The sequence below is a fragment of the Cydia fagiglandana genome, chromosome 8 (genome assembly GCF_963556715.1).
Source record: "Cydia fagiglandana chromosome 8, ilCydFagi1.1, whole genome shotgun sequence".
Taxonomy (NCBI): Eukaryota; Metazoa; Arthropoda; class Insecta; order Lepidoptera; family Tortricidae; genus Cydia; species Cydia fagiglandana.
Genome location: NC_085939.1, coordinates 11,251,400 through 11,277,709, shown reverse-complemented (window position 1 = coordinate 11,277,709; position 26,310 = coordinate 11,251,400). Strand labels below are relative to the sequence as shown.

General features: G+C 39.1%; 1 protein-coding gene across 1 annotated transcript; it reads right to left on the bottom strand.

The window, feature by feature from the left end:
* Positions 1-36: 36 nt before the first annotated feature.
* On the bottom strand, positions 37-25,714 carry LOC134666663 (rab proteins geranylgeranyltransferase component A 1). Its single transcript, XM_063523890.1, has 10 exons — positions 25,552-25,714; positions 24,427-24,625; positions 23,908-24,034; positions 22,846-23,089; positions 21,533-21,755; positions 20,064-20,268; positions 18,432-18,576; positions 16,442-16,554; positions 3,225-3,347; positions 37-2,480 (listed from the first exon to the last, which is right to left on the bottom strand). Exons 1-10 carry the CDS (start codon positions 25,598-25,600, stop codon positions 2,343-2,345), a joined length of 1,566 nt encoding a protein of 521 aa, XP_063379960.1. The 5' UTR covers positions 25,601-25,714; the 3' UTR covers positions 37-2,342.
* Between the last annotated feature and the right edge of the window lie 596 nt (positions 25,715-26,310).

The window sequence follows — 26,310 nt, the reverse complement described above, 5'->3', positions numbered from 1 at the left end:
GGTTGCCGACCGCTGCTGTAGGTCATGTTAGACTGCGATTCGACATTATAAATACTATTAGTTGCTACATGTTCATCTTACTATTTCGTATCAAGATAACCTAGCCAGCTTCCCGCTTAACCCTGCGTCACCACTTTAAATACTATGTTTCATTTACCAAGTCATCTGTAAACATAAATCAATGCCTCCGCCAAACCTACCGGCCTACCGCTCAATAGAGTTAATAGGGAATCGTGAAGCCCCTCGGACGTACCGCACTGACAATCCTGTTCTTCGCATTGCAACTCGCGAATTGGCATTTCATTTGCGCAATAGGTCTAGCGGAGTCTTAACATATTCCTAATGTGATAAAAAGCCGATAACCTATAAAGCGTCGCAATCAAATTTTATCTAATTTTTTTGTCGCAGCAAACTTGGTAAATCAGTCTACAATCATTCTATCAAGTGACGACGCGGCGCGCAACTCACTATTTTGCCAAATATAGTTTGCATCTCTTTTGTTTTACTATTCTATAGTATTGAAGAAAGAGATGCAACACGAATGTTTATAAAATGTTGACAAAAACAAAGCAAGTGCTTTGCGTGTAAGTCATTGTCGAAATAAGTACCTAATTTAAGCTATTCTTTTGGCTTAAAATGTTGTTCTACCCAGCGTGCCTTGCGCGTCGCCGTCGACCTAACGCACCAGTCGGAATGCATCAAGAAAAGCGCTGAAAGCCTCAAAATCTTACCGAGATTATTTATACCTAAATTATAGTAGCACCCTTGAGCGTATCAATGTATTAAAAATACTAAAATTGGAACCGAACTGAGGGCCAACCGCGAACCACGTTCGACATGTTGCCTCCTTGTCACACTTACGTACGAGTGCGACAGAGAGGCAACACGTAGAACGTGATTCGCGGTAGGCCCTCTGGGTTACGCTCAAACGTACTGCGCGCCCGCTGTTGTGTTTATGTCGATAACAATTAACATTTGATATGAATATTTCTTAGAACACAACCAACAACTTAAATATACGAGACATAATCGAATACAATTTTATAGTAGATTTGTTGATATTCCAAAATATCTGGCTTGTGAGAGCTGTTCGTCGAGCGTTAATTCCCAAAGTCAACTTCGTATAAAATTATCATAAAACAATATAATAGAACAGCCAATTGATATCAATAGGCATGCCCTCCGAGGAAGTAAACTTAAAAATTATTAATACAATAGTTTATAACTTGTAGGATAAAAATAATAAGTTGATTTAGCCTCATTTTAAAATTTTATTTTAACAATAAGCTAGTCCACTCAGTCCACTGGTCTAATGAACTAAAAACATTAGTAATAGAGATCATTTTATCATAATTAAGACATCTAATATTTGTTAGTCCCACCAAATAATAATCGCACGTCAAAAATAAAATTAATACAGAATAACCGTTGTGTATGAACTCAAATTTGACAAAGTTGAAAATTACATCAATAATTTATTCCAAAATATGGTGACTAAAAAATAATGCTACAAGACACGTTACTGTGGGGACTGTAACCAGTTTAGATAACTTTAGTGCGATGTTGGAAAGTTCTTCGATTTAGAATGACAATTAGAATTGGTTAAATATTATAGATTTTTTTTGTGTGTGTTTTTTTATCTGTATTTTGTATGTAATTCGACATTAAGAGACCATATACATCTCTTAGTAATTGTAATACGTTAGATTGAATTGTTAGTTTTATTTTATAAAATTGTTGATGTTATTATTTTTGCTTTTATGTAAATTCAATGTTGACGTGTAAAAGTGCCCTTGTGGCCTATTTGCTGAATAAATGTTGATGTTGATGTTGATGTTGATGTTAAAAATTGTCCCATTTCTCCTGTATGTTTTATGTCACGTCGCAGAATTAGCATTTTGGAGATAACTTGTCTAAATTATTTATATTTTTTTAATAAACGTTTATGTACCAACAGCAGATCTGAGATTTGTTTTATAAAAGAATGCACAAATTTTCTACGAAATAGAAATCCGGCGAGATCTAACATGCCACAAATCGAGATTCTATCTGACACCGGCACCGGGTACTGAAAAACCTAATTACTAACTTGTAAATCTCACGGACCGCCCCATGCGGGCGACACAAACACGCCAGCGGGTCTAGAGTCGGGCCGTTCTCGGGAACGTTCCCCGTTTACTGCGAGACATATAAGAACACCGGGGGATTCTCGACCGACAGCTGTTCGATAACAAAACGGAGAACGTCGTCGGGAACGGCACAACCGGAAGCGGGCCTCGGCCTCCGCCTCGGCCTCGGCCTCCGCCTCGGCCCCGGCCTCGGCCTCCAACTCGGCGAGCTCGCTACTGCTTGTCTTCCTCGTCGCCGCGCTCGAACTCGGGCCCGGGCGCGGCGCCGTCCTCGAACACGATCTCCTCGGGGTCGGGCGCGCGCGGCAGGAACTCCGCCCCCGGGCAGATCTGCTTGAAGATCTGCTCCGCCTGGGGGAGGGACCGGTAGTTAGCCGACGATTTGACAACCCGACCACCACGAAATTGACGCTCCGAGCGAGCACGTTCGACCCTGACCGCTATACATACATCGGCTAAAGGTAGACGCCCACAGGGCCGCATGGCACTTACTTGTGTGACTTTATATGCAAAGAATATTAAAATTCGTTGCTTACGGTGCGGCCCTGCGGACGCCTACCTTAAAACAGATGTATGGCGGTCGGCGACAGCGTCATGCGTGCACGCTCGGTGCATCCCGTGGCCCTCGAGTAATATGCAAACGTTATCGACATGCGTCTCTTTCGAACGACTGTGACAGGTAATGAGAAATGGGTTCCTAATTTAAAAGTTTACGAAAGGTTAATCGGCTACATTTGATTTTGAATATTAATGGGTACCTGACAAAACAGTTTCGAGCGATCTAATATAGCGATTATAGCGGCAGATCTAATCTAAGACTAACGGCCTAACCAGGACATTGCGCGACTGGCTTCGGCTAAGGCGAAAACCTTAGGTGGGAACAAAAGGTCCGATCGGGATCGCTCCAACCTATGGTTGTCGCCCTAGCCGAAGCCAGTCGCGCAATGTCGCAGCCAGGCCGTAACGGGAACATTTCACTCAAGAGAGAAATCTAACTCGATTTTTTCGTCGGTAGATAAAATCAGATGACAATATACAGGGGCCATAAACATTTTACTGTCTGCAATACGCAGGAGGTATATAGTAGGCACTGACCTGGTGCACGGCGCGGTCGAAGTCTAGTCCGGCGTCGGGCCCGGCGCACACGTGCACGCCGGCCGCGCCGCTCGCCGCGCCCGCGCTCGTGTCCGCCACGTTGTACACCAGCGACCACAGGCACTGGACACGTTACAACACCATATGTAAAGCCTAACAAGTTCCTTTTTAGCCCTCGCCACGTTGCGGATTTTCGATGGAACTAATTTATTTTAATGGCAATTATTTTGTTTGACATCCGACATTGAAAGTCATTGAATGTCACCGATGTAAACAAATCGAAAATGATTGTAAATATTTCAGGATAATAATAGATTTTGCAATCAAAATGCCCAAAAAAATTCACACCGATGCTAAACAAATAATTTTAAATACATTAAAATACTTGCGACAGAAAAAGGATACGGGATTCAGTAGCATTCCATTAAACAATGTTGTGAAATTATTTGTTGACATGACGGGTACTGATTTTCATAGTGAGTTTGTAATAAACTGGTTAGTTTTGTACTAAATATGAATATTAATTATTAAATTATTATTTTTCTCATTTAAGGCGTCTTTAGTGCTATAATCAAAAATATTTATTATAAGAATGAGCCATTACCACCACGAGTGACTGAATCTGGTAAATATATATACGGAGGTCGAATATTTAGAATCAAATTATGGCGGATAGGTAAATTATTCATACTTAATTATCAACTAAACATGCTCTTTCGCCCATATAACCATTCCAGTCGCAGAATCATCAAAGTGGTAACTAAATGTCAGATGTGTCGTAACAGAGTCCACACAATGTGTCTAGAATTGTTTCGAAACAAAGTGTCGTCGCCGTGTGTACACTTTTCCGTAACAAGGTGTCGACACATTTGTGTGCACTTTGCGTGCGGTTTGCGACTAAATCTGACAGCAAATTTGTGACAGCAAATGTCAATATAAAATACCTCTTGAAAACCAAAGTTTGTCAAACTACTATTAGTGTCTCGTGTGCTCGTAATTCTAGTAAGTCATCATGGGCGATGCGAATGATAAAAATCGACCAAAACCATATAAACACCCAACACCCGTCAACCTTTTACAGAAAAGTTTTTAAAGAAATGCAATACGCTACTAGGTCAGGCAACGAATGCTCAAAAAAGTTGTAAAGGGAAATGCTCGGAACACAATTTTTGACTCTGTAACTTGGTTTGGACAAGTTAGGAGGTGAACATATCAAAAGTCCCCGGCCGTAGCCCTTGAGCGGGGGGAAGAGAAGGGGCTTTGAAGGTCCCATTTTCCGGTTTTTCGATCATATCTCGGAAACTATGCATCTTAGCGACATGGCTACTTATACAAAATGAAAGTTAATTTAATTTTTTACAAGTTTATTCAGTCAATTTTTTTGATATGTTGAATAGTTTTTGAGATATCCGCTCTTGAAAGTTTATTTAGGGCTCTCAATTTTATCTTGATATATCTACATCAGTGAAGGTGCCAGGCCGTGTATGGTATCGTTTTCGTATAAATCTGGGTTGCTGAATCCATTTAGGGTATGACATTGACACCATTCCACAAAATTAAAAAAAATCTTTTTAGGGTTCCGTACCTCAAAAGCAAAAAACGGAATCCTTATAGGATCACTCGTGCGTCTGTATGCCTGTCCGTCTGAATACACAAAATAGTTCTTTACCTATAGATGACAGGAAAACCTATTAGAAATGTGCAGTCAAGCGCGAGTCGGACTTAATGTACGGAACCCTTAATACGCGAGTCCGACTCGCACTTGGCCGGTTTTTTTTAAACTCCTCTTGACACTTAACCGCTGAACCGATTTCGTTGAAATTTGGTATAGAAATAGTTTGCGTCCCGGAACAGGACATAGGATAGATCTTATAACCAAAATCATCTTTTGAAGGTGTGAAAAGTGGCGTGGAAATTTGTACGGGAAATCAATAACCGCTGAACCGATTTATATTAAATTTGGGATTGTCTACATCTTTGATTTAGTTAAAAATGATAAAAAAACATGACTTCAAACCTAAACTTAAACAGTATTAACTTCAAGAAGTCAATTCTGAATTCCCCCCTACACCTCATTTTACACCTTTAAAGGATGATTTTTGAGATAACTTATTATGTCCTGTCTCGGGACTCAAAATATATGTGTATTAAATTTAAATTAAAACTGTTCAGCAGTTTAAGCGTGAAGAGGAGTTTAAAAGAAAGTATTTTAATAAGTTTATATGTTTTTACTTTGGAATGGTGTCAATGTGATACCATAACTAAATTTGGTACTGCGAATTTAATACGAAAACGATACCAAACATGGCCTCGTAGCTTTACTGTTGTAGAAGTCAAAATAAAATTGAGAGCCCTAAATTCTTATTACTTGGCCAACCTTGTGTAGAAGGAAAAGGAAAAATAAAACTCTTGGGCAGGAATATAAGACACAAATATATATTTTTTTTTGCGTTACTATTTCAATCATCAAATATAAACATACCTTGATTATATTATATTATTCTATTGAGATCCTCATAGATAAACAAAAACATTTACTTAAAAAATTACAAGGTCGAAATGTCACGGAACTTGTGAGAGTAATATGTGAAAAATAAAAACTTTTATGACAAAAAAATCTGGACACAATTTAAGAAGCATCCAATTGCGTCGAGGAATCATCTGTAATTTTGCTTGTTTCATTACCTCCTCGCTTCTTTTTTGTCCTTTGTATTCTGTAGCAATTTGTTAGATCTGAAAATAAAGATAACTTGCGTCGTCACGGATGTCGATTTATAGGTTTTAGGGAGTACAGAATTCGAAAACGATGATGATTTTATAATCCAAGATGGCGGCTACGTATTTTGTCATAAAAGTCGTCATGAATATCGTTTTATAGGTTTTAGGAAGTGCCGATTTCGAAAATGATGACCAGTTTGGAATCCAAGATGTGCGCCGTGCACTTTGTCATAAAAGTCGTCATGGATATCGTTTTATAGGTTTTGGGGAGTGCAGAATTCGAAAATGATGACCATTTTGGATTCCAAGATGTCTGCCGTGCACTTTGTCATATAAGCCATCATAGATGTTGATTTATAGGTGTTAGGAAGAGCAGATTTCGAAAATGATGACCATGACCAATAAAACGACATCCATGTCGACTTTTAACATAGTGCATGGCCGCCATCTTGGATTCCAAAATGGTTATCATTTTCGAAATCAGGGCCCCCCTAAAACCTATAAAACGACACCCATGACAACTTTTATGACATAGTGCATGGCCGCCATTTTGGATTCCAAAATGGTCATCATTTTCGAAATCAGGGCCCCCTAAAACCTATAAAACGACACCCATGACAACTTTTATGACATAGTGCATGGCCGGCATTTTGGATTCCAAAATGGCCATCATTTTCGAAATCTGCGTCCCCTAAAACCTATAAAACGACATCCATGACGACTTTTATGACATAGTGCATGGCCGCCATTTTGGAATCCAAAATGGTCATCATTTTCTAAATATGCGCCCCCCAAAACCTATAAAACGACACCCATGACGACATTTATGACATAGTGCATGGCCGCCATTTTGGATTTCAAATTGGTCATCATTTTCTAAATCGGGGCCCCCTAAAACCTATAAAACGACATCCATGACGATTTTTATGACATAGTGCATGGCCGCCATTTCGGAATCGAAAATGGTTATCATTTTCGAAATCTGCGCCCCCCAAAACCTATAAAACGACACCTATGACGACTTTTATGACATAGTGCATGGCCGCCATTCTGGATTCCAAAATGGTCATCATTTTCGAAAGCGGGGCCCCCTAAAACCTATAAAACGACATCCATGACGACTTTTATGACATAGTGCATGGCCGCCATTTTGGATTTCAAAATGGTCATCATTTTCTAAATCGGGGCCCCCTAAAACCTATAAAACGACATCCATGACGACTTTTTATGACATAGTGTATGGCCGCCATTTCGGAATCGAAAATGGTTATCATTTTCGAAATCTGCGCCCCCCAAAACCTATAAAACGACACCCATGACGACTTTTATGACATAGTGCATGGCCGCCATTCTGGATTACAAAATGGTCATCATTTTCGAAAGCGGGGCCCCCTAAAACCTATAAAACGACATCCATGACGACTTTTATGACATAGTGCATGGCCGCCATCTTGGAATCCAAAATGGTCATCGTTTTCGAAATCTACGCCCCCTAAAACCTATAAAACGACACCCATGACGACTTTTATTATTTTTAGAATCCAAAATGGTCATCATTTTCTAAATCTGCGCCCCCCAAAACCTATAAAACGACACCCATGACAACTTTTATGACATAGTGCATGGCCGCCATTTTGGAATCCAAAATGGTCATCATTTTCTAAATATGCGCCCCCCAAAACCTATAAAACGACACCCATGACGACATTTATGACATAGTGCATGACCGCCATTTTGGATTTCAAATTGGTCATCATTTTCCAAATCGGGGCCCCCTAAAACCTATAAAACGACATCCATGACGATTTTTATGACATAGTACATGGCCGCCATTTCGGAATCGAAAATGGTTATCATTTTCGAAATCTGCGCCCCCCAAAACCTATAAAACGACACCCATGACGACTTTTATGACATAGTGCATGGCCGCCATTCTGGATTCCAAAATGGTCATCATTTTCGAAAGCGGGGCCCCCTAAAACCTATAAAACGACATCCATGACGACTTTTATGACATAGTGCATGGCCGCCATTTTGGATTTCAAAATGGTCATCATTTTCTAAATCGGGGCCCCCTAAAACCTATAAAACGACATCCATGACGACTTTTTATGACATAGTGTATGGCCGCCATTTCGGAATCGAAAATGGTTATCATTTTCGAAATCTGCGCCCCCCAAAACCTATAAAACGACACCCATGACGACTTTTATGACATAGTGCATGGCCGCCATTCTGGATTACAAAATGGTCATCATTTTCGAAAGCGGGGCCCCCTAAAACCTATAAAACGACATCCATGACGACTTTTATGACATAGTGCATGGCCGCCATCTTGGAATCCAAAATGGTCATCGTTTTCGAAATCTACGCCCCCTAAAACCTATAAAACGACACCCATGACGACTTTTATTATTTTTAGAATCCAAAATGGTCATCTTTTTCTAAATCTGCGCCCCCCAAAACCTATAAAACGACACCCATGACAACTTTTATGACATAGTGCATGGCCGCCATTTTGGATTTCAAAATGGTCATCATTTTCTAAATCTGCGCCTCCTAAAACCTATAAAACGACACCCATGACGACTTTTATGGCATAGTGCATGGCCGCCATTTTGGATTCCAAAATGGTCATCATTTTCAAAATTGGGGCCCCCTAAAACGTATAAAACGACATCCATGACGACTTTTATGACACACTGCATGGCCGCCATTTTGGATTCCAAAATGGTCATCATTTTCGAAATCGGCACTCCCTAAAACCTATAAATCGACACCCATCTCGACTTTTATGACAAAGTGTTTGGCTACCATCTGCATGCAAGACATTTCTATTATTTTTACGTACAAAAATGGCCCCCTCTCAACTTCCAACCGAGATTTAATCGATAATTTATTCGATTAATATTCAGATTAATTCAATTTCAATCTATGTTAGGTCGACTAAACTAATCGCGATTAAAATTTGAGGATTAACTTTTATTATTCCATTAATTAGTCGAATAAACAGTTCAATCTATTAAGTCCCATCTCTGACCACGGCATTTTTACACTTTGAGAATATCTGAAAACAAATGAACACAAGGAGCCATTTTGCAAATCCAGTAACTTTGTTATTACTTTTGACAGCGCGTGTCATGTGTCTACACAGAGTCGACACAAAGTCGAAACATTTGCGACTACTTTGTGACTGCAATATTTCTCAGCCTTAAACCATATTTATACATCATAATTAACCAGTTTCGTAGTATGTAAAGCGTTATTTCTGTTATTTAAGTATAGTATACGCATCGAAGTACTAAAAATGCATAAAATAATATAGTTATGAACACAGGCACTGAGAAGTAAACAATTTCATTTCCGGCTAAACTAAAACAATGCGGTGGCGCGTTGATTATATTACACTTAGTTTATCAAATCACTCGAGCAGTTTAATTCCCCATAATAATTTAAGTCCTATTGTAATATAAATGCAAACAATATATAATTACGTCTTGTAATCCGTTTTAGAGATGGCGTATTAATGTCACTTATTTTTATTTAACTATTTTTCCATCTGACAGTTTCCATTTGACAGGAACAAAATGAACGAATGAACGAATGATTTTGGCATAAAGTAGTCGCAAACTCGTAACAATGTGTGCACACGGCGACCACACTTTATGTCACTTTGTGTCATGTGTCGACCCTTCCCCATTTCTGGTAACTGTGTCGACACGGCGACGACTCTGCGACTGGAATTGTGACCGAAACAGACGGTGTCGACACAAGATGTGTCTACACCGCGTCGTAACGGCGACTGGAAATGGTTGTATGGGCGATTGGGTTTCGATTGGGAAACATACTTCTACAACTCACATGTACATAATTGTATACCTCACTCGCTCTTGCACGATGCCAATACACACTGTCCCGACTATTCATGACGTACACGTATTGTTGCTATATGTAAGCTGTTTGTAGCGACATTATATCAGGGCTAAAAAAGAACTTGTCAGGCTATACTCGTATACACCGGGTACGGGCGGGAAAAGAATGAATGAAATAAAAAAACTTGTCTATGGTTCACTCATCTGTCAAAGATGACAATTAAAATTAGGTTCGCAACAATGTATTTCATACAATATTTTTTAAGTGGTGATTACACGAAGTATCGTAAAAGTGCCAAAAAGATACTGCGTGTATGCACAAATACTGTTTCTGGGAATAGACTAAAGACTTGTCTTGACAACTATAAGATAGGGATAGGGATCGCACATAGGCATCGACGGTAACGAAGCTGCAGACAAACTGGCTAGAGAAGCATCCTCGGAAGGCGTAGTCATTAATGCGGTGCCTTTTTATACCGAAGCACTAGGTCAAGTCAGAAAGCACTGTGCCAACCTTTGGAAGGAGTTTTTCGATAAAAGATCTCAAGAGAAGGGTATATGGTACCGAACTATACAGCCTGAACCGTTACAGTCTCCGTGGATAACGCAGTGCTCGCTTACACGACAACACCTTGTGATAGCGATGAGGCTCCGCTCTGGACACGTTCCTTCTAATAAATTTAAGTTCTTGATGGGGAAAACTGATAACCCTAATTGTACTGATTGTGGAGTAGTAGAGGACGTTTATCACATTTTGATGGAATGTGTACGAGGGGAGCCTCTTCGTGCAACTTTTAACACTGGATTATGCAATGTCGTGCTGGCTAATCCTGAGTCAGAGCAAGCAAAATTACTGTATAAGACTTATAAATTGTGTATTAACTAAGTATAATAATAATTATCTTATACCTAATGCTACTGTATTTTCGCGAACGTATGGAGCGCCATAATCGCTCAGCGACTAAGCTCCTTGTTGGGTCTGTGTCGTCCGTCTTCGTCGGCTATCTGTCGTGAACTGGTCTGGTTTTGTCTTGTGGCTGTCATGTCTAATTTTGAATTTAAAAGTCCGAGTTCCAAAGGTTCCAAATATGTATGTCAGTCAGCCAGTCAGTCAATCGGTCTATGTCAGGTCGCCACGGAGGTCGGAAGCCACGACACTCCTAAAATAATGAATAAAAAAAAAAAAAAAGATAGGGGTTTAAAGGTATGTGCACAACCCTTTAAATGGCAATTAAAAGTACGGGAGTAGAAAAAAATTATTTCTCAAAAATGGACGGCAAAGTCGACTTTGCCGTCTAAAAACTAGGTCGCGAAGCGCGTAGTTTATGGTCAGTCAAAAATTAAAAAGTTAAAAACATTGCAGTCTCGATTTTGGGACTGCAATGTTGCATACAAATTCCATTATTTGTCGAGTTCCAAACTTTTTAAAAGTTGAAATGACCATATCAAATGAAGGCACAGGCCCATTAAGAGGGCGTCGAGGAGGGTAAATTTTCAGATTCTGTCAAATTACCCCATTTCACACACAAACGCAGCTCACACACACTACCTCAATTTACTGGGACGGGTCAGTGACCCCTAATGTTTTTTAAAGGTGCTGTTTCGAGTTTAGTGTTAACTACGGACCTTCTTTGAGGAATTTAAACTGTCAAAGCTTTCCTTTGTGAGAAGACAGAGAAAAATCACTTTTTATATATAGCTTTCCTTGTTTGTTCATGTCATGTCATAGGTATGTGACGTATTAGGTAATTAATTATTTTCGTTGTTGACTTTTATTTGTATTAAGATAGGTACAAACGGCGATGCTCTTAACTGTCCATCGGTGGACCTTATGCCTTTTGTAATAAGGTTTACGAACTGTCAGTTAACAGTGTGGTCATGGGCGATGGTATGCGGTTTGTAAACATAGTTAGTCCGAATTTACCTACTCGAAAAAAGTGGACTATATCTAAAATGATCCCCTCATTAGTTATAGGGCTTGTAATATTTTTTTACAACTAAAGACGCGTATTATATTTCACTTATAACTTAATTGATAATAAGGCTTTAAAAACCTCTAATAAAATTCAGGTACTACATATGTACTACATTTATACTTTTGTAAGTCAGTAAGTGATGCTTATCGGGAAATCAAAGAACTCATAATTACCTATATAAAAATAATTAAATTTACTATTTCGTCTCACGTTCAATAAGGCCCGGGGCCGGGCCTTGTCACCCGCACAGACAGAGGGCCTTTTTAGCCCAAGTACAAGTTCAAGAATAACAGAGAATATAGTAAGTATAATTTAGTTTATTTATCTCAATTATACAATTTTCACACAGGTAAAATGCATAGCATATAATCACACGTGACAGAAAAAGTTGGTAACCGCATTGACATATTAGAATTAAGAAAAATATAAAATACGATCCAGTAAGGCTGTCGTTCATACTACTTTATACGGGCCCGACACTATCATGAATGACAAGACTTATCATAACATTCCAACGTTTGGTCCAGTTCGGTCATGACATTGCAAAATCTCCTCAGTGACGAGGCCTCAAACACTTATCAGTATTTTACAATACTGCTTACAGCTATTTAATTGTTATTTTAACTACTATTCTTGAATGCTGGACCTTGTTACCCGTCGGGCCTTATATTCCTCACCTAACCTTAAATTTCTCTGTTGCCTTTAAGAGGAAAAATAGGAAAAGCCTGATTCGTTGTAGTCCAGTTATCTGGCTTTCGAAATCACTCGGTTTTATAGCTTGAGCATCGATTTTTTTATATAAATTTTACTAAACGCTGACACTTGTTCATCTCATTTTAGGTACAACTTTGCATAAGTGTATTTATTATATTGTAAAAGATTTCAGATTTTCAAGGGTGATTCGTTGTAAACACACTCTTTGGGATAATAATGACATTTATTATAAATTTTTTTATCAAGAGATGTGAACGCTAGCGACTAAACGGTGACTGCCTTTTCCGCTGATTTTGCTCGACACAAACAATTTATAAACGGCAACTAAGCCACTAGTATTGGGTTACCTATAATCATTTTTCCGTGAATGTACTCGTAAACCTCTATCCGTTAGTATGCGATTCATTAATGGACGCACCATCGGGACACGGTTCTTTAACACGTAATGTTAATAATCAGTGAACATCTTTAATTACGCTCAAATGCTTAAGTTTCAGTACAGGTAAAAGTACATATGAGCTGTACTTTTAATTGTTAGTACAATATGCATCAAATAGATAGTGACGGCCAAAGTGACCAAATATAGCTATAGGATCTAAATGTGGACGAATAAGGTCAGGTGAAGCATATAAGGCCCACCTTTATTTTAACTGAAATAGTTCTATTAATAATCAGGATATTATTACCAAATCAATTCAATATAGATTTCTCATTTGTTCATGTTTCTTCATATACCAAAATAGTTATATAAATATTCCAGCGCTTTTGAAAAATACACGTTTTATAAAAAAAAACCGGGCAAGTGCGAGTCGGACTCGCGCACGAAGGGTTCCGTACCATAATGCAAAAAAAAACAAAAAAAAAGCAAAAAAATAAACGGTCACCCATCCAAGTACTGACCACTCCCGACGTTCCATAACTTTGGTCTAAAATCACGTTTGTTGTATGGGAGCCCCATTTAAATCTTTATTTTATTCTGTTTTTAGTATTTGTTGTTATAGCGGCAACAGAAATATATCATCTGTGAAAATTTCAACTGTCTAGCTATCACGGTTCGTGAGATACAGCCTGGTGACAGACAGACGGACGGACGGACGGACGGACAGCGAAGTCTTAGTAATAGGGTCCCGTTTTACCCTTTGGGTACGGAACCCTAAAAACCATACCATGTTGGTTCGGAACCGGGCCTTGTTACTTGCACTGACAGTTGAACACTGACTTGAACAGAAGTTCAAGAATAACAGAAAATATTACCAGGCCTTATTAGCTTTTATCATGAATTAATTTCATCTTCAATTTAAAATGGTCTATAGTAAAATACGGCCTACATGAGTCATGGAAAAACAAATTGTATTTTATTTAGAAAGTACTTATATGTTGTTCATAATCTTCACTAAGCTGACTTCTAAGAGTCTATCTATTATAATTAATGTAGATTGACAGTTTACTTAGCAAATTGTACTTTTATACCTTTAGGTTTTATGTCGGAAGTATTTCAGCCAATTTGTACTGAAACAAGCATTTGAGCGTAATTAATGATGTTTACTGATTGTTAATCTTAAATATACCTATTATGTAGGGCACTTAAATTATTTTAGCGGACCGAGCGGATATGTATGTTTGTAGACCACTTATTTATTTAAATAATTAAATTGTAATTCATTCAAAAAAAGGTTATTAAATGAGGGATATAGATACCTCACCTACCTTATTACAAAGCATTACAAAAATGTCCAAAGGCCAAAGCCACGCTGATAAGACATAAGACCTCATAAATACCTATAAATAAACGTTCACTGAAAAAACTTTAAGGCATTTCTGATAAGTAATTATTTTTCGTTACTGAGTTATCGTTTTGCACCGAATATCAATGAAATAAAAGCACGTTGTTATTTGATAGATACATTTATATAAACATCGTCACATGAAACCAATATAGGTAACTCGTAAACCATACCACTGCGATGGAAATATCGTTCTTTCAACTGATAATATAGCCACAAAAACTCGCTGAGACTGCAGGTCGAGTCTTGGTTTCAAATTCTTGATGATATATCATTGAATTAACTTTCAAAGCACGTGATAGCTCTCAGAATAGCAACAAAACTGGTTGAAACTAAAAAAATTATTGCTGATATTATGTGAACAAAATTGCTTCGTCTTCATAAATAAAATTTTAATAATTTATATTGTTTACGTTAAAATGTGAAGAAATTTGTTGATAAATTGTCTATCTAGTATATTGACATTATGTCATTTATGTTTTTAAAATGACGTAATATGAATGCCAGCACAATGAAAATTTATTCCAATAAGATAAAACAACTCTTCAAACTTTTATAATTTTTAGTGAATTAGGAAGAAACTAATTACACTGATTTGGTTGTGTTCGTATATATTTTAAATAATTTGTTATATTTTTAAAGTATTATGACTTATGAATAAACAGTTAAACACAAATCAAAATTTTAATGACTCTGGATCTCCGTGTGACAATTTTCATTTACCCTATTTATTTTGAACACAGTTTTTCACTGGTATCATCATTCGTATACGGACATGAATTTCTGTCAATATATATGACAAATTGAAATGTAAATTTGGAAAAAGCATGTACGCGTCCGCTTCCAACGGCCCACAGCGGGCATCTGAGGAGAAGGAGAATTTGATAGATATGGCGGATGTATGGAAATTTTACGAAAGTTTACGTTTACGATTGAATTTCTCTGTAGCCTTTAAGAGGAAAAATAGGAAAAGCCTGATTCGTTGTAGTCTATTTATCTGGCTTTCGAAATCACTCGATTTTGTAGCATGAGCATCGATTTTTTTATACAAATTTTACTAAACGCTGACACTCGTTCATCACGTTTTAGGTACAACTTTGCATGAGTGTATTTATTATATTGTAAAAGATTTCAAATTTTCAAGGGTGATTCGTTGTAAACACACTCTTTGGGATAATAATGATATTTATTATAATTTTTTTTATCAAGCGATGTGGACGCTAGCGACTAAACGGTGACTGCCTTTTTCGCTGATTTTGCACGACGCAGTCTTAAACAGCCAAACAGATGATTAGCACCGCGACTATTTAGATGTCTCAAATAGGTTGGCGTATTTTTGGCAGAAAAATACACTTCAATTTTTTTATTAAAAAAAATAAAAAGGCGGCATGGGCTTATTTCTGTCAAAATATATATGTAAGAACGTTGCTTTTGTAAAATATTTCTATGATATTTATATTTCTTGCACCATTTTTGAGAAAAGCACTATATATGACTCGGATGGAAGGCTACTTGCTGGCTTCGGATTCAATTAAACGGACTCCCAAGGTCGTCCGTTTAAAAAGAATCCTCAGCCTGCAAGTAGCTACTTCCGAGCCTCGACAATAATGTACTATTAAGGTACGGAATATTTTTACGAAATCGGAAGCGTCGGAAACGTTAATGTGTACCCGGGAGCGCAGATATCATTGTTAGTTTCTGCCGGCGAGTGTTATTTCTAAGACAAAATAATTGTCCATAGATGTCCATATCTAATGATACGCCGTCATTGATTTTTTTTTCTAAAGCTCGCACGAATTAGTTACAGACCTCATGGTAGTTACTCTAGTTACACTGATTCTGCCCAGAACTCGGCTTGTCTGCACTCACGCAACCAGGAAACGTTTATAGAACACCCCAATCAAAACTTAAATAATGAATGGAAATGATGACTTTTCGTCACATCTGTAGGCCTAGCACATGATTGGCGCGACAGTATCACGCGGCGAGATAGACTACCCGCCTTTTTTCTAACTATGTATGTTAATTAAAAAGGGACGGGTATAGTCGGAGATACTGTCGCGCCAATCATGTGCTAACCCGGCTGTTTATGTGCCGATATATTTTGCCGATCAACGATTATCATGTTGGCTTGCCTGTTCGGTTGGTGTTACCTTAGGTCTGTCGTCGGGGGACTCGCCGGGGCCCATGTGGAAGATCTTTTCGGCGTACGGCATGAGGTCGCTCTCCGCGTCCTTCACCTTGTTCGTGATGAAGTATACCACGACTGGAATGAGAATGAGATATATAAACTAACTATAAGACTATACTACCTATATGAAAATAGTTAGATAAACACTTTATTAATTTCCACAACATAAATTGTAATTACAAAGAGAGATTAATTAAACATTGACATCCAGCTTATATTTAAAAAAAAACTATTATAATTACATGATATGAACCAAAAAGAAACATAACCATGTGTCGTGGCAGAGAATTGGCGCTGGCTCAGCATGATGATGCGGCAAGCCACATCGCTGATATTCTGCCAGGATAAACACGGAAATTAAATGTAAGCCTCATGGGCTGATTCACGAACATAGGGTATTTCCCTACTAGTCAAATCAGTTACTTTTTTAGAACTGTCAAAACGATTTGATAATATGGAATTTATAATAATTATAATTATGAAACATTACATCGTGACGTCACGGTCAATTCACTTACTTTTTATACTTCCATCCGAACTATTAAATAGGTACTTGTGTTTAAAAATAACTTTTATCCGTGTTTTTTTTAATAATTATCTGGTGCTTTATTTCAAGCATGGTGTAAAATAATTTATTTTAAATACAGTATTAGTAAAGGTGTGCAATAAAGAGTACATATTTGTATTGTATTGTATAATACCCTATTGTTCGAGTGTAAGTAGTTAATATGTTCCAGACAAAGTCAGCGATCCGAATTTCAATTGAAGATCTTTGTATTTTGAGGCAATTCTAACAACCCCAAACACAATTAGTTTGCTTTGTTTTATCACAGAGTTTCTATGGCCACCTCCTGTCTCCATCATCAGATCAGCTCATGTAATGGAGCTGATCATAATATTGCATTGTCATCCGATTTACAAACGCGACTCGGCAAACGTAGTGTAGGACGCCCTCCGACCAGGTGGGATGACGATCTGCGAAAGACTGCAGGCAGATGCTGGATGCGGCAAGCTGAAGACAGGGCGCTATGGCGCTCTTTAGGGGAGGGCTATGTCCAGCAGTGGACTATTATAGCCTGATGATGATGATGATGATGATTCGATTTACAATTTACGAGTACATATGTAAGCAAAATTTCAGCTCAATCGGAAATCGAAAAGTCAAATTTAGCTTCCAAGTTTTGATCTACACTAACTTACATAAGGTACTAACAAGGCAAATTACTGAAATTACATAAAAGCTTGATAAAAAGGACCGTGTATCATGCGAAAGAGGAATTCGTTATTACCGTTAGTTAGTTAGTTAAAGGCAATAAAAACCTCGCAACGGCCGGGCATACCTACAATCATAGACTAGGAATCCTCTAGACGGAGTTCAGAGCAATTATTTCATGCAACCGATGCTGCCAAAAATGCGGGGGTGCGCGGGACGAGGTGAGCGAAGTCCCGTGGCGTGATTGGTCCGTTCAAACGACGAACGAGTTCACGGACGTCACACAAAGACACTTTCGACTCAAACATGGAGTAAAATTACCGTATGCGTGGCAGCGGGGGTCGCGACTATGCTCAGTCTGGAGGATGTTTTGTCTGTGCCTACAATTTACCTATTTAGCTGGACAGTGTCCGTGAGTCATGCGTGGAGTAAAAACGGGGCGCGTAAACAGCGACAGCTAGCAAAAAACGTCGTAAAAAGTGGCTAATAGCGAGTACCTGACGCAGTTCGGAGTCCTTTATACAAGTCGGCACGGAATAGTGATTTAAACATTTGGGTAGTAATCTAACTGTACGGTCACCATCAGATTTATAGAAGCGGCCAAGGCGCTCAAAAATGTCTGAGCATGCACTTTAACGTCTTGAATTCTTAATATTTTTTTATATTTAAAAAGTATGGTACAACTTTAAATAGGATGTCCCTGGTGTAAAGGGGCATATTAGATGGAGTAGGTACTCACAGAGTCCCTTGGGGCAGGAGCCGGTGGCGGGGCCCACCTCGAGCACGGTGACGGCGTGCTCCGAGTCGCCGAGCGGCGGGAAGCGCAGCAGCGTCAGCGGCTCCTTCTCGCTCGGCAGCATGGATGCGTTCGTGATGAACACGCCCTACGAGAACTCAATAGAGTAAGTACTCACAGAGTCCCTTGGGGCAGGAGCCGGTGGCGGGGCCCACCTCGAGCACGGTGACGGCGTGCTCCGAGTCGCCGAGCGGCGGGAACCGCAGCAGCGTCAGCGGCTCCTTCTCGCTCGGCAGCATGGATGCGTTCGTGATGAACACGCCCTACGAGAACTCAATAGAGTAAGTACTCACAGAGTCCCTTGGGGCAGGAGCCGGTGGCGGGGCCCACCTCGAGCACGGTGACGGCGTGCTCCGAGTCGCCGAGCGGCGGGAACCGCAGCAGCGTCAGCGGCTCCTTCTCGCTCGGCAGCATGGATGCGTTCGTGATGAACACGCCCTACGGGAACACAATTAACTAAAGTTAAGCCACGAATAATCTGCAGCGATTTTGATAGCCCTCGCAGTACCAGTGTTATTTATACGTCATCATTTCATAGAAGTTTGACGTTTAAAATAATACTTGCACTGCGTGGGCTATCAAATCCGCAGTGGACTTTTCTTGGTGACTCTATTCAATGTCACAAGCCTTTTTGACCTTACTGTGGGAGTGGGCCTTAGTCCATTTGTGTAATAATGTTCTATACCTTTTTATTAGCCTGGTTTAAGGCCCACTGCTGGGCAAAGGCCTCCCCTCGCTTCCTCGACTCAACTCTGTCTTTTGTAGTTTCCCGCAATTATTTTTGTGGGAAATCTCCGCCCGGGGATTCTTAGCACCACTTTTGCCGGGCACTCGGGGCCATACCAGGGAGTTATACTTCATAAGGGGGATATGGACCGTAAGCCCACCACGCTGGTCCAGTGCGGGTTGGTGGGGCGCCAGGGCCTCGTTCGTTATTCAGCAGGGTGACCACGAGCAGGGGAGGTTGGCTTGGAATCCGTGAGATGGAATTTGGACCCCTTACACCTCTAATATCTTTATTTTATTTAATGTGTCAAGGCAATGGGATTCACAGAAACTTTGATAAAAAAAGTCGTGATAATGTAATGTACGAATTAATGGAAGTGACAAGGCTACAAGGTCACGTTGAAAAGTTATTGAGAACAATCGTGGATGCTGAGGTGCAGCAGAGCGTGTTAGAATTTAAACTATAAAACTCCCATGAGACTCGAACATATTTAAAACCTCCTAAAAATTAAAATCAAAACTATTTTAAAGGTAATAGAAGATCCTCGAAACGAATCGAAACATATGTCGAACGATTATTCGACTAAAATTACGTAATATATAACTTATACACGTATATGGTCTAGTAAATAAATGTAATATGGTCGTGTTGGATTTTTCGTGGAGTTCCTTGAGAGTTGGGACAGTCGTAGGTACCGATAACGGGGTGGTCGCATTTAAGCGTCTTAGACTTGCAATATCAGCGATAGTGATATTGCCCATCACATCCACTGTCTTCAATCAATACCACCTAGTAACTAGTCCTAGTTCATAAACTGATTAAGGCAGCATGCTTGCAGATAAACAAACCTTAGAGATGTCGCAGCGCTCTCCCGGTTCGTCGGAGAGCAGTTCCTTGGGACAGTCGTTGATGCCGATAACGAGATGGTCGCAGTTAAGCGTCTTCGACTTGCTGGCGATGGTGACTTGCGTCTTGCCTTCGTCTACCGTCTTCGATTCCACCTTGTCTATGGGTCGGTTCAGGCAGTACACGCCGCCGAATACAGCACACAATCTGTATTCAAAAACAGTATTGTCAGGCAACAAAGGCATACATCAATAATACCTTACAGACTAACATACATACAATAATTATAAACTTAATTATATATTTTTTTATAAATATGTATTCTATAATTTCTACTGGTTTGACATTGATTCCGCTAATACCCACTGTTCGGATATATCGTTCTTAAAATGTATATCAAAGAACTAAGTATTATTACTTTAAATTTTTGTCCATTTTGCAACAGAAATCGAAAAAATCTGCTTTCTCTTTATATTAATCAGTCACTATTAGGTATCAATATCACAATTTCATTTCAAATCCTCATTGAAAGTCAAGTAGTAATTCGTCCATCCAAATGTTTGCTATGACGTCATCGCGCGGCATGCAATATTAGAAAGTCGCCTCAATTTCTTGCGACTTGGTGCACATTTGGGTCATTGAACCGCAGATACATTTGCGTCCATAAATATCTATACATTTCATTACTTACTTCGAAGGCATAAGATATACAATTGTATACATATTTTATATCGTGACTTACTCATATTTTTTTGCAATTCGTGAGTGCTCCAATTGCTTTTTTTAAATCCTAAATAGGTATTAACTTACCCTTGAATGCAACTTTAACAATATTTAGTGTCCTAAGAGATGGGTCTCCAAACTTTTTGACCTGAGGGCCACAGCCAGAGCCATCCGCGTCCTTTCAGCGGGCGGATTGTGCGGAATTAGGCACTTTTCGCGGAGCGAATTGACAGCCTTAAGATTGATGCTAGATGACGCCAATTCAATGGTGTAATTATCCAGATACGGCTACGGCGCTTTTTAAGTACATATATGTAATTAGAAATAAACACAGGTATTACTTTATGGGTAATAAATAATTCATTCAACTTTCAACATTCAACTCAACATTAGCGGATTGCCAAACCGCGGCAAGCTTAAGGGTGGTATTCCATCTGTAAAATATCTTTGTCCAATGTCTATTGCATCTTGCTTAATGAGAAAGTGAGACGCAATGACATTGGAAACCCTATAACAAAATTACCTGCAAAAGCACTGAGGCAGCTCGCCACTGCCGTACATGGGCCAAAGGAAGGGCGTGTTCCCGTAACGGCCCAGGTTCATGAGGAACTTCTTGCACTCGCGCACGCCCTCGAGGCACGGCATGTTGTTGTCGCCGCCCGTGATCGCGAACAACATGTAGTGGATCAGGGTCGGCGTCAGACGTAATGAGATGAGAGAGTGAGACGCAAAGAAATCTCAATATTACCTGCAGAAGCACTGGGGCAGCTCGCCGCTGCCGTACATGGGCCAGAGGAAGGGCGTGTTCCCGTAACGGCCCAGGCTCATGAGGAACTTCTTGCACTCGCGCACGCCCTCCAGGCACGGCATGTTGTTGTCGCCGCCCGCGATCGCGAACAACACGTAGTGGATCAGGGTCGGCGTCAGACCCTTGTGGGTCAGGTACTCCTTGAACGTCTTGTCGTTCCAGTCTGTAAGGCGTCTTTTGTTAAAAGTTGGTTCTATATTATTTGATGCGGGTTCATATACTGGCTCGTACCAATGAGTATTTCGGAACTTATGTACGAAATATCATTTGATATTTACCACTAGTTTATCGGTGAAGGAAAAACATCGTGAGGAAACCTGCATACCTACATCTCCGAAGAAATTCAAAGGTGATGTATGTGAAGTCCCTAATCCGCATTGGGCTAGCGTGGGAACTATAGCCCAAGCCCTCTCGCGCATGAGAGGAGGCCTGTGCCCAGCAGTGGGACGTGGGACAGCAGGCTGAAGAATTCTATGGGGCAGGTCGTCCAAGTGGGCCAACCCTCCATACGAAGGCCAAGAATTTTTCGTGTCAATAAATTCGTCTAGCTCTTCTTTTTTTTCTACTTTTTCCTAATCAGAACACACGATCGTGCCCTTAAACGGATCCTCCGTAATTTTATTACACCTTGTATATGGGTTTAGTAACTTCTTTTAGACAATACAGACACATATATGTACCTATATATATGTATATCCTTGAATATAATCAGCTAAGTCGAACGAAATGTTTAGAATGTCTAGCTAGGCCACAAAAATTACGCGGCGTGAGTAATCTACCCCAGAATTATGTTTGGTCTAATGCAATCGCTTCAAGGTCGTTTCAGCTTCCTAATAAAACGTTACAGTTGCTTTCGATTGCACACCAGTCAGTAGTTAAAAGAAATATGTATTTCGTAATTTACTTAGACATTTTTTCGTAAAAATGTCCTTAGTAGTTTCGTAAATTAAATATAAACTTTAAATTAACAAACAGCATTATCATCGTTGTTGTTCCGAGTTTTGAAAAGTCTCACGCCTTAAAGTTTATTTCTTTAATTACTAAATAAATCCAGAAACACGAATATTTTCTACACATGTCCTCTTAAATGAATCTAAACAAATAAGCTGATATTACTGTTCAGTACCTAATATAGATTAAGATTCTTAACTTTAAGATCATGTAGAGAAAGAGGTGAAGTTGAATATAACGCGGTAATATCAATAGTCTCAATACGCCACATTAGGGTCATTAGGTGAACAGTGTAAACTCACCCTTAAACTCGTTGTTCATCTCCTCCTCGTTATAGCCGACGATGGAGGTGAGCATCTTCATGAGCTGCCGCTTCTCGACGATGCCGACGGCCTCGGTGGCGAACACGTCGGCGCGCGAGCACGGCACGGGCGCCAGCTTGCCGTCCAGCCACGTGAGCACGCGCGTCACGCACCGGAACTCCGCGTAGCGCGCGATGTTGGACGAGATAAGCAGCTCTACCAGCGGCCCGCGGGAGAACAGCAGCTGCGGGTTGGTGCTAGCTCAGCAACTAAACGCCACTTGTCCCACTAACCCGGTTAACCCCCGGTTAAACCGTTAACTCAGTGTCAAATTGTACTGGTAACCATGGTAACTCTCTGGTTCACCGGTTAACCCCGGGTTAGTGAATGGTGCAAGTGGCCCTAAGCGGTTATCATACTGATACGGATTGGTATGTCGCTTTGGTTTGTGTGCCAGACAGCGCTATGCACGTATATAGCGATGTCGCGGTGTGCGGATCTGCATCCAAAGACCGCCTTACACAGAAATAAATTATCTGATCAACTGTGCATGATTAAGATTATTGTATTTATTGCCAATTAATATACCTAATTGATTTGAAACATTATTAAAAATGTTGTGTCACTTGTTCCCAATTTAAAAAAAAAGAGACAGTTCACAAAGAGGGGAGGAAGTAAACATTTGAACTTTAAAGTCAATATTTCCAAAAAACATATAAGGAGGTTACATGAGTCGCTTAACTTCAATCTCGGGTAAATCCATCTGTCAGATTATGCGATTTTGGTATTAAGAAAAGGTAATAGGGTAGCTATTTGCTGAGAGGGTCGAATGGATTTACCTGAGTTTGAAGTTAAGCGACACACATATAAGGAGTGATCCATCTAAAAATATTTTTAAAGAAATTTAATAACAAAACAAAATGAATTGGCAATACAAAATTAATAGTTACATCGAGTTTGAATAATACTTATTTTTTCCTTCGGGTTGAATTTAAGAAACCATCTACCTAAATTTACGGCCAGCAAATAACTAACAAGTAAGAGAGATTAAGGCAAGTATACCTTAGGAGTCATGTCAATGTTGAACTTCCTGTACTCGGCCGCAAAGCTCGCTTGGCTCCAAACTTTCTTGGCTGGCTCTTTGGATTCTTCCCCTTCCTCTTTCTTTTCTTCTTCTTGGGGCGCATCCCTTAGCAAATAATAGAAATCTTGCAAATCGCAATCTTGCGAAATTTGATAATTATTTAACAATTTAAAAAAATACAGATTATCAAGTTTATTAAAATCCATCAATGCCTACACTTTTAGAAAGTTTAGTAAAATTATATTCTATAAATTGCAGAGTAGTTCAAAATGTCAACAAACTTTCTTATATAAAACTTAATAAAGTTTTATTTCCATATCCATTGTTAAACATGATTAGATCCAGTTTTATATAGTTTAGTATAATGTGTATAATTTAACATTTATAATACTCAATGAAGCAACAAATGAGTAAACATTGAATGTAAGTCAGTGACATTGGATCATGTGCTGTTATCAGGCTATCTCCCAACTTGCAAGGGTGTATACCCAACTTACTTTTCTATATACCAGTTTTCGGACACATTGTAGACCTGTTGCTGACGCTTAGGATCAGCGTTGACTTCTTTGATGAATTTCTGCAGCCCATCGAAATTGTAGGATGCCCAGAGCCCACCATAGTGATCGCTAGAGTCTAAGTGAAGAACATTCTTCCCTATTCTGCTGCAGGCTGCCGCTACAATAGACTCCACCATACCTTGGTAAATACAATAAGAACATGTGAGCCTAACATTTGTGCAGTCGCGCAATATAGAATTTGAAGTTAGGTTATCAAATTATTACAAAATATTGGCTTCTCAGCTTTATGAGAAGTATTAAAAAATAGTTTCACATATCCATGTGACGCCATCCCATTACAATTTGTATTTATTCCACTATGCAGCCAAATAAAACTGAGACAAAACTGATATTTGAGTACTGGGTCCACGTAGAACTTCAAAATAAGAATAGTTTGCATCCTAGCAACAGTTTTCCTTTATGTTTACTCAGTAGGTTTTGCACGACGGATCTGAAATGTATGCGAAGATCTGGGGATCCAGATCCAGATCTGGATAATATCACACATAACGGATCAGGATTGCAAACCTTACTCATTAGGTATAATTACAAAGCAAACATAACTTGGAAAATTGCTATTGTGTGTTGAGCCGTAGCATCAACAATGAACCAAAAATCTTAGAATAAGTACTATTATAATTTATTGACGAATTGACAATGTACCTATGCAGTAAATAAATGCACTTACAAGATCAAGTTCGATTTTTATTGAGCTAGGAAAGTTATACATACTTATTTATTTTAATTCCATTAAAAATAACGTTGAAGTAAAACGTGTATTTTGATTTTATTTGGATGTACATAGTTGCAGTGTATACGTAGACAATGACTGTCGAACTAAGCCAACTCTGCAAGTATTTCATTAATTTGTGTGACGAATATTAGTGATGTATGTCTACGTAATGCTTCTCTTTTTATGATTATTAAAGTAATTATTGAACAAAATAAAACGTTGCCAATTAAACAAGTTAAACTTCGATGTCACTGAAAAAACTCAGATCGATAAGTAGGCTGCTGTTACTGCCGTCACGCCCGGTATCGTTTTATAAAAAATATAGAGCATACCAGTTCCAACGACGATGACCTGGAAGTCGGTAGGTAAATCGTCGTCCATTTTTACTAATGTTTGTTCACTAAAGGGATTTAAATAATAACACTTTAAAACAAACGACAAAGACAATTGTTCAGAAAACGACCCGTTCAAGTACCAGTACCACAGTAGCTACTAATCGTCTTGACAGCAAATCAAAGATGACATGACAAGCAGTCCAGATTATTCGAGTTACTGTTTAAAACGCTGGCCGCATCCTAAAACAGTGAGTGCTTTTTTTATGGCAACCCTGCGTTTCCGTATCAATTTATAAAATGAAACGGATATTATCCGCAAAAATCCGCGAAGCGATGAATAATTAATCTTTGTAATAAAGGGTTGAATGGTTGATAATTATTAAATAAGTTATACGGTATAAGTTTCCAAAATAACGAAATTTTAATAAATTAATCTGAAAAGTCAAATCTGAAGTAAAATTTGTGTCAGGGGAAGTGACGTCAACACGGTCATTAAATGGTAAAGTAAATCGTCAGGTGACAACCAAAACTCACTAATTACTAAAAAAAATATAAAACAAAAATCAACCTTAAACTGCTACTAATACGGTTCACTATGGCTACGAACTTGTAGTGGTAATTACTGTAATTAGAGAGTTTTGGTTGTCACCTGACGAAATATTCAACAATAATCCAATAAACGCTCTCTCAAAATCACAACACCGGAGAATTACCGGAGAGGACGAAGAGACCACAATAAATAAATAATTAAAATAT

What these genes read in the sequence shown, in the direction of transcription:
- LOC134666663 (XM_063523890.1), bottom strand. Translation starts at nt 25,600, where the DNA reads ATGGACGACGATTTACCTACCGACTTCCAGGTCATCGTCGTTGGAACT. An exon ending in CTCCTGCCCCAAGGGACTCT is followed by an intron (nt 16,555 to 18,431) that starts GTGAGTACCTAC and finishes TTCTCATTCCAG; the next exon opens with TCGTGGTATACTTCATCACG. An exon ending in CCCCCGACGACAGACCTAAG is followed by an intron (nt 3,348 to 16,441) that starts GTAACACCAACC and finishes TAACGTGTCCAG; the next exon opens with TGCCTGTGGTCGCTGGTGTA.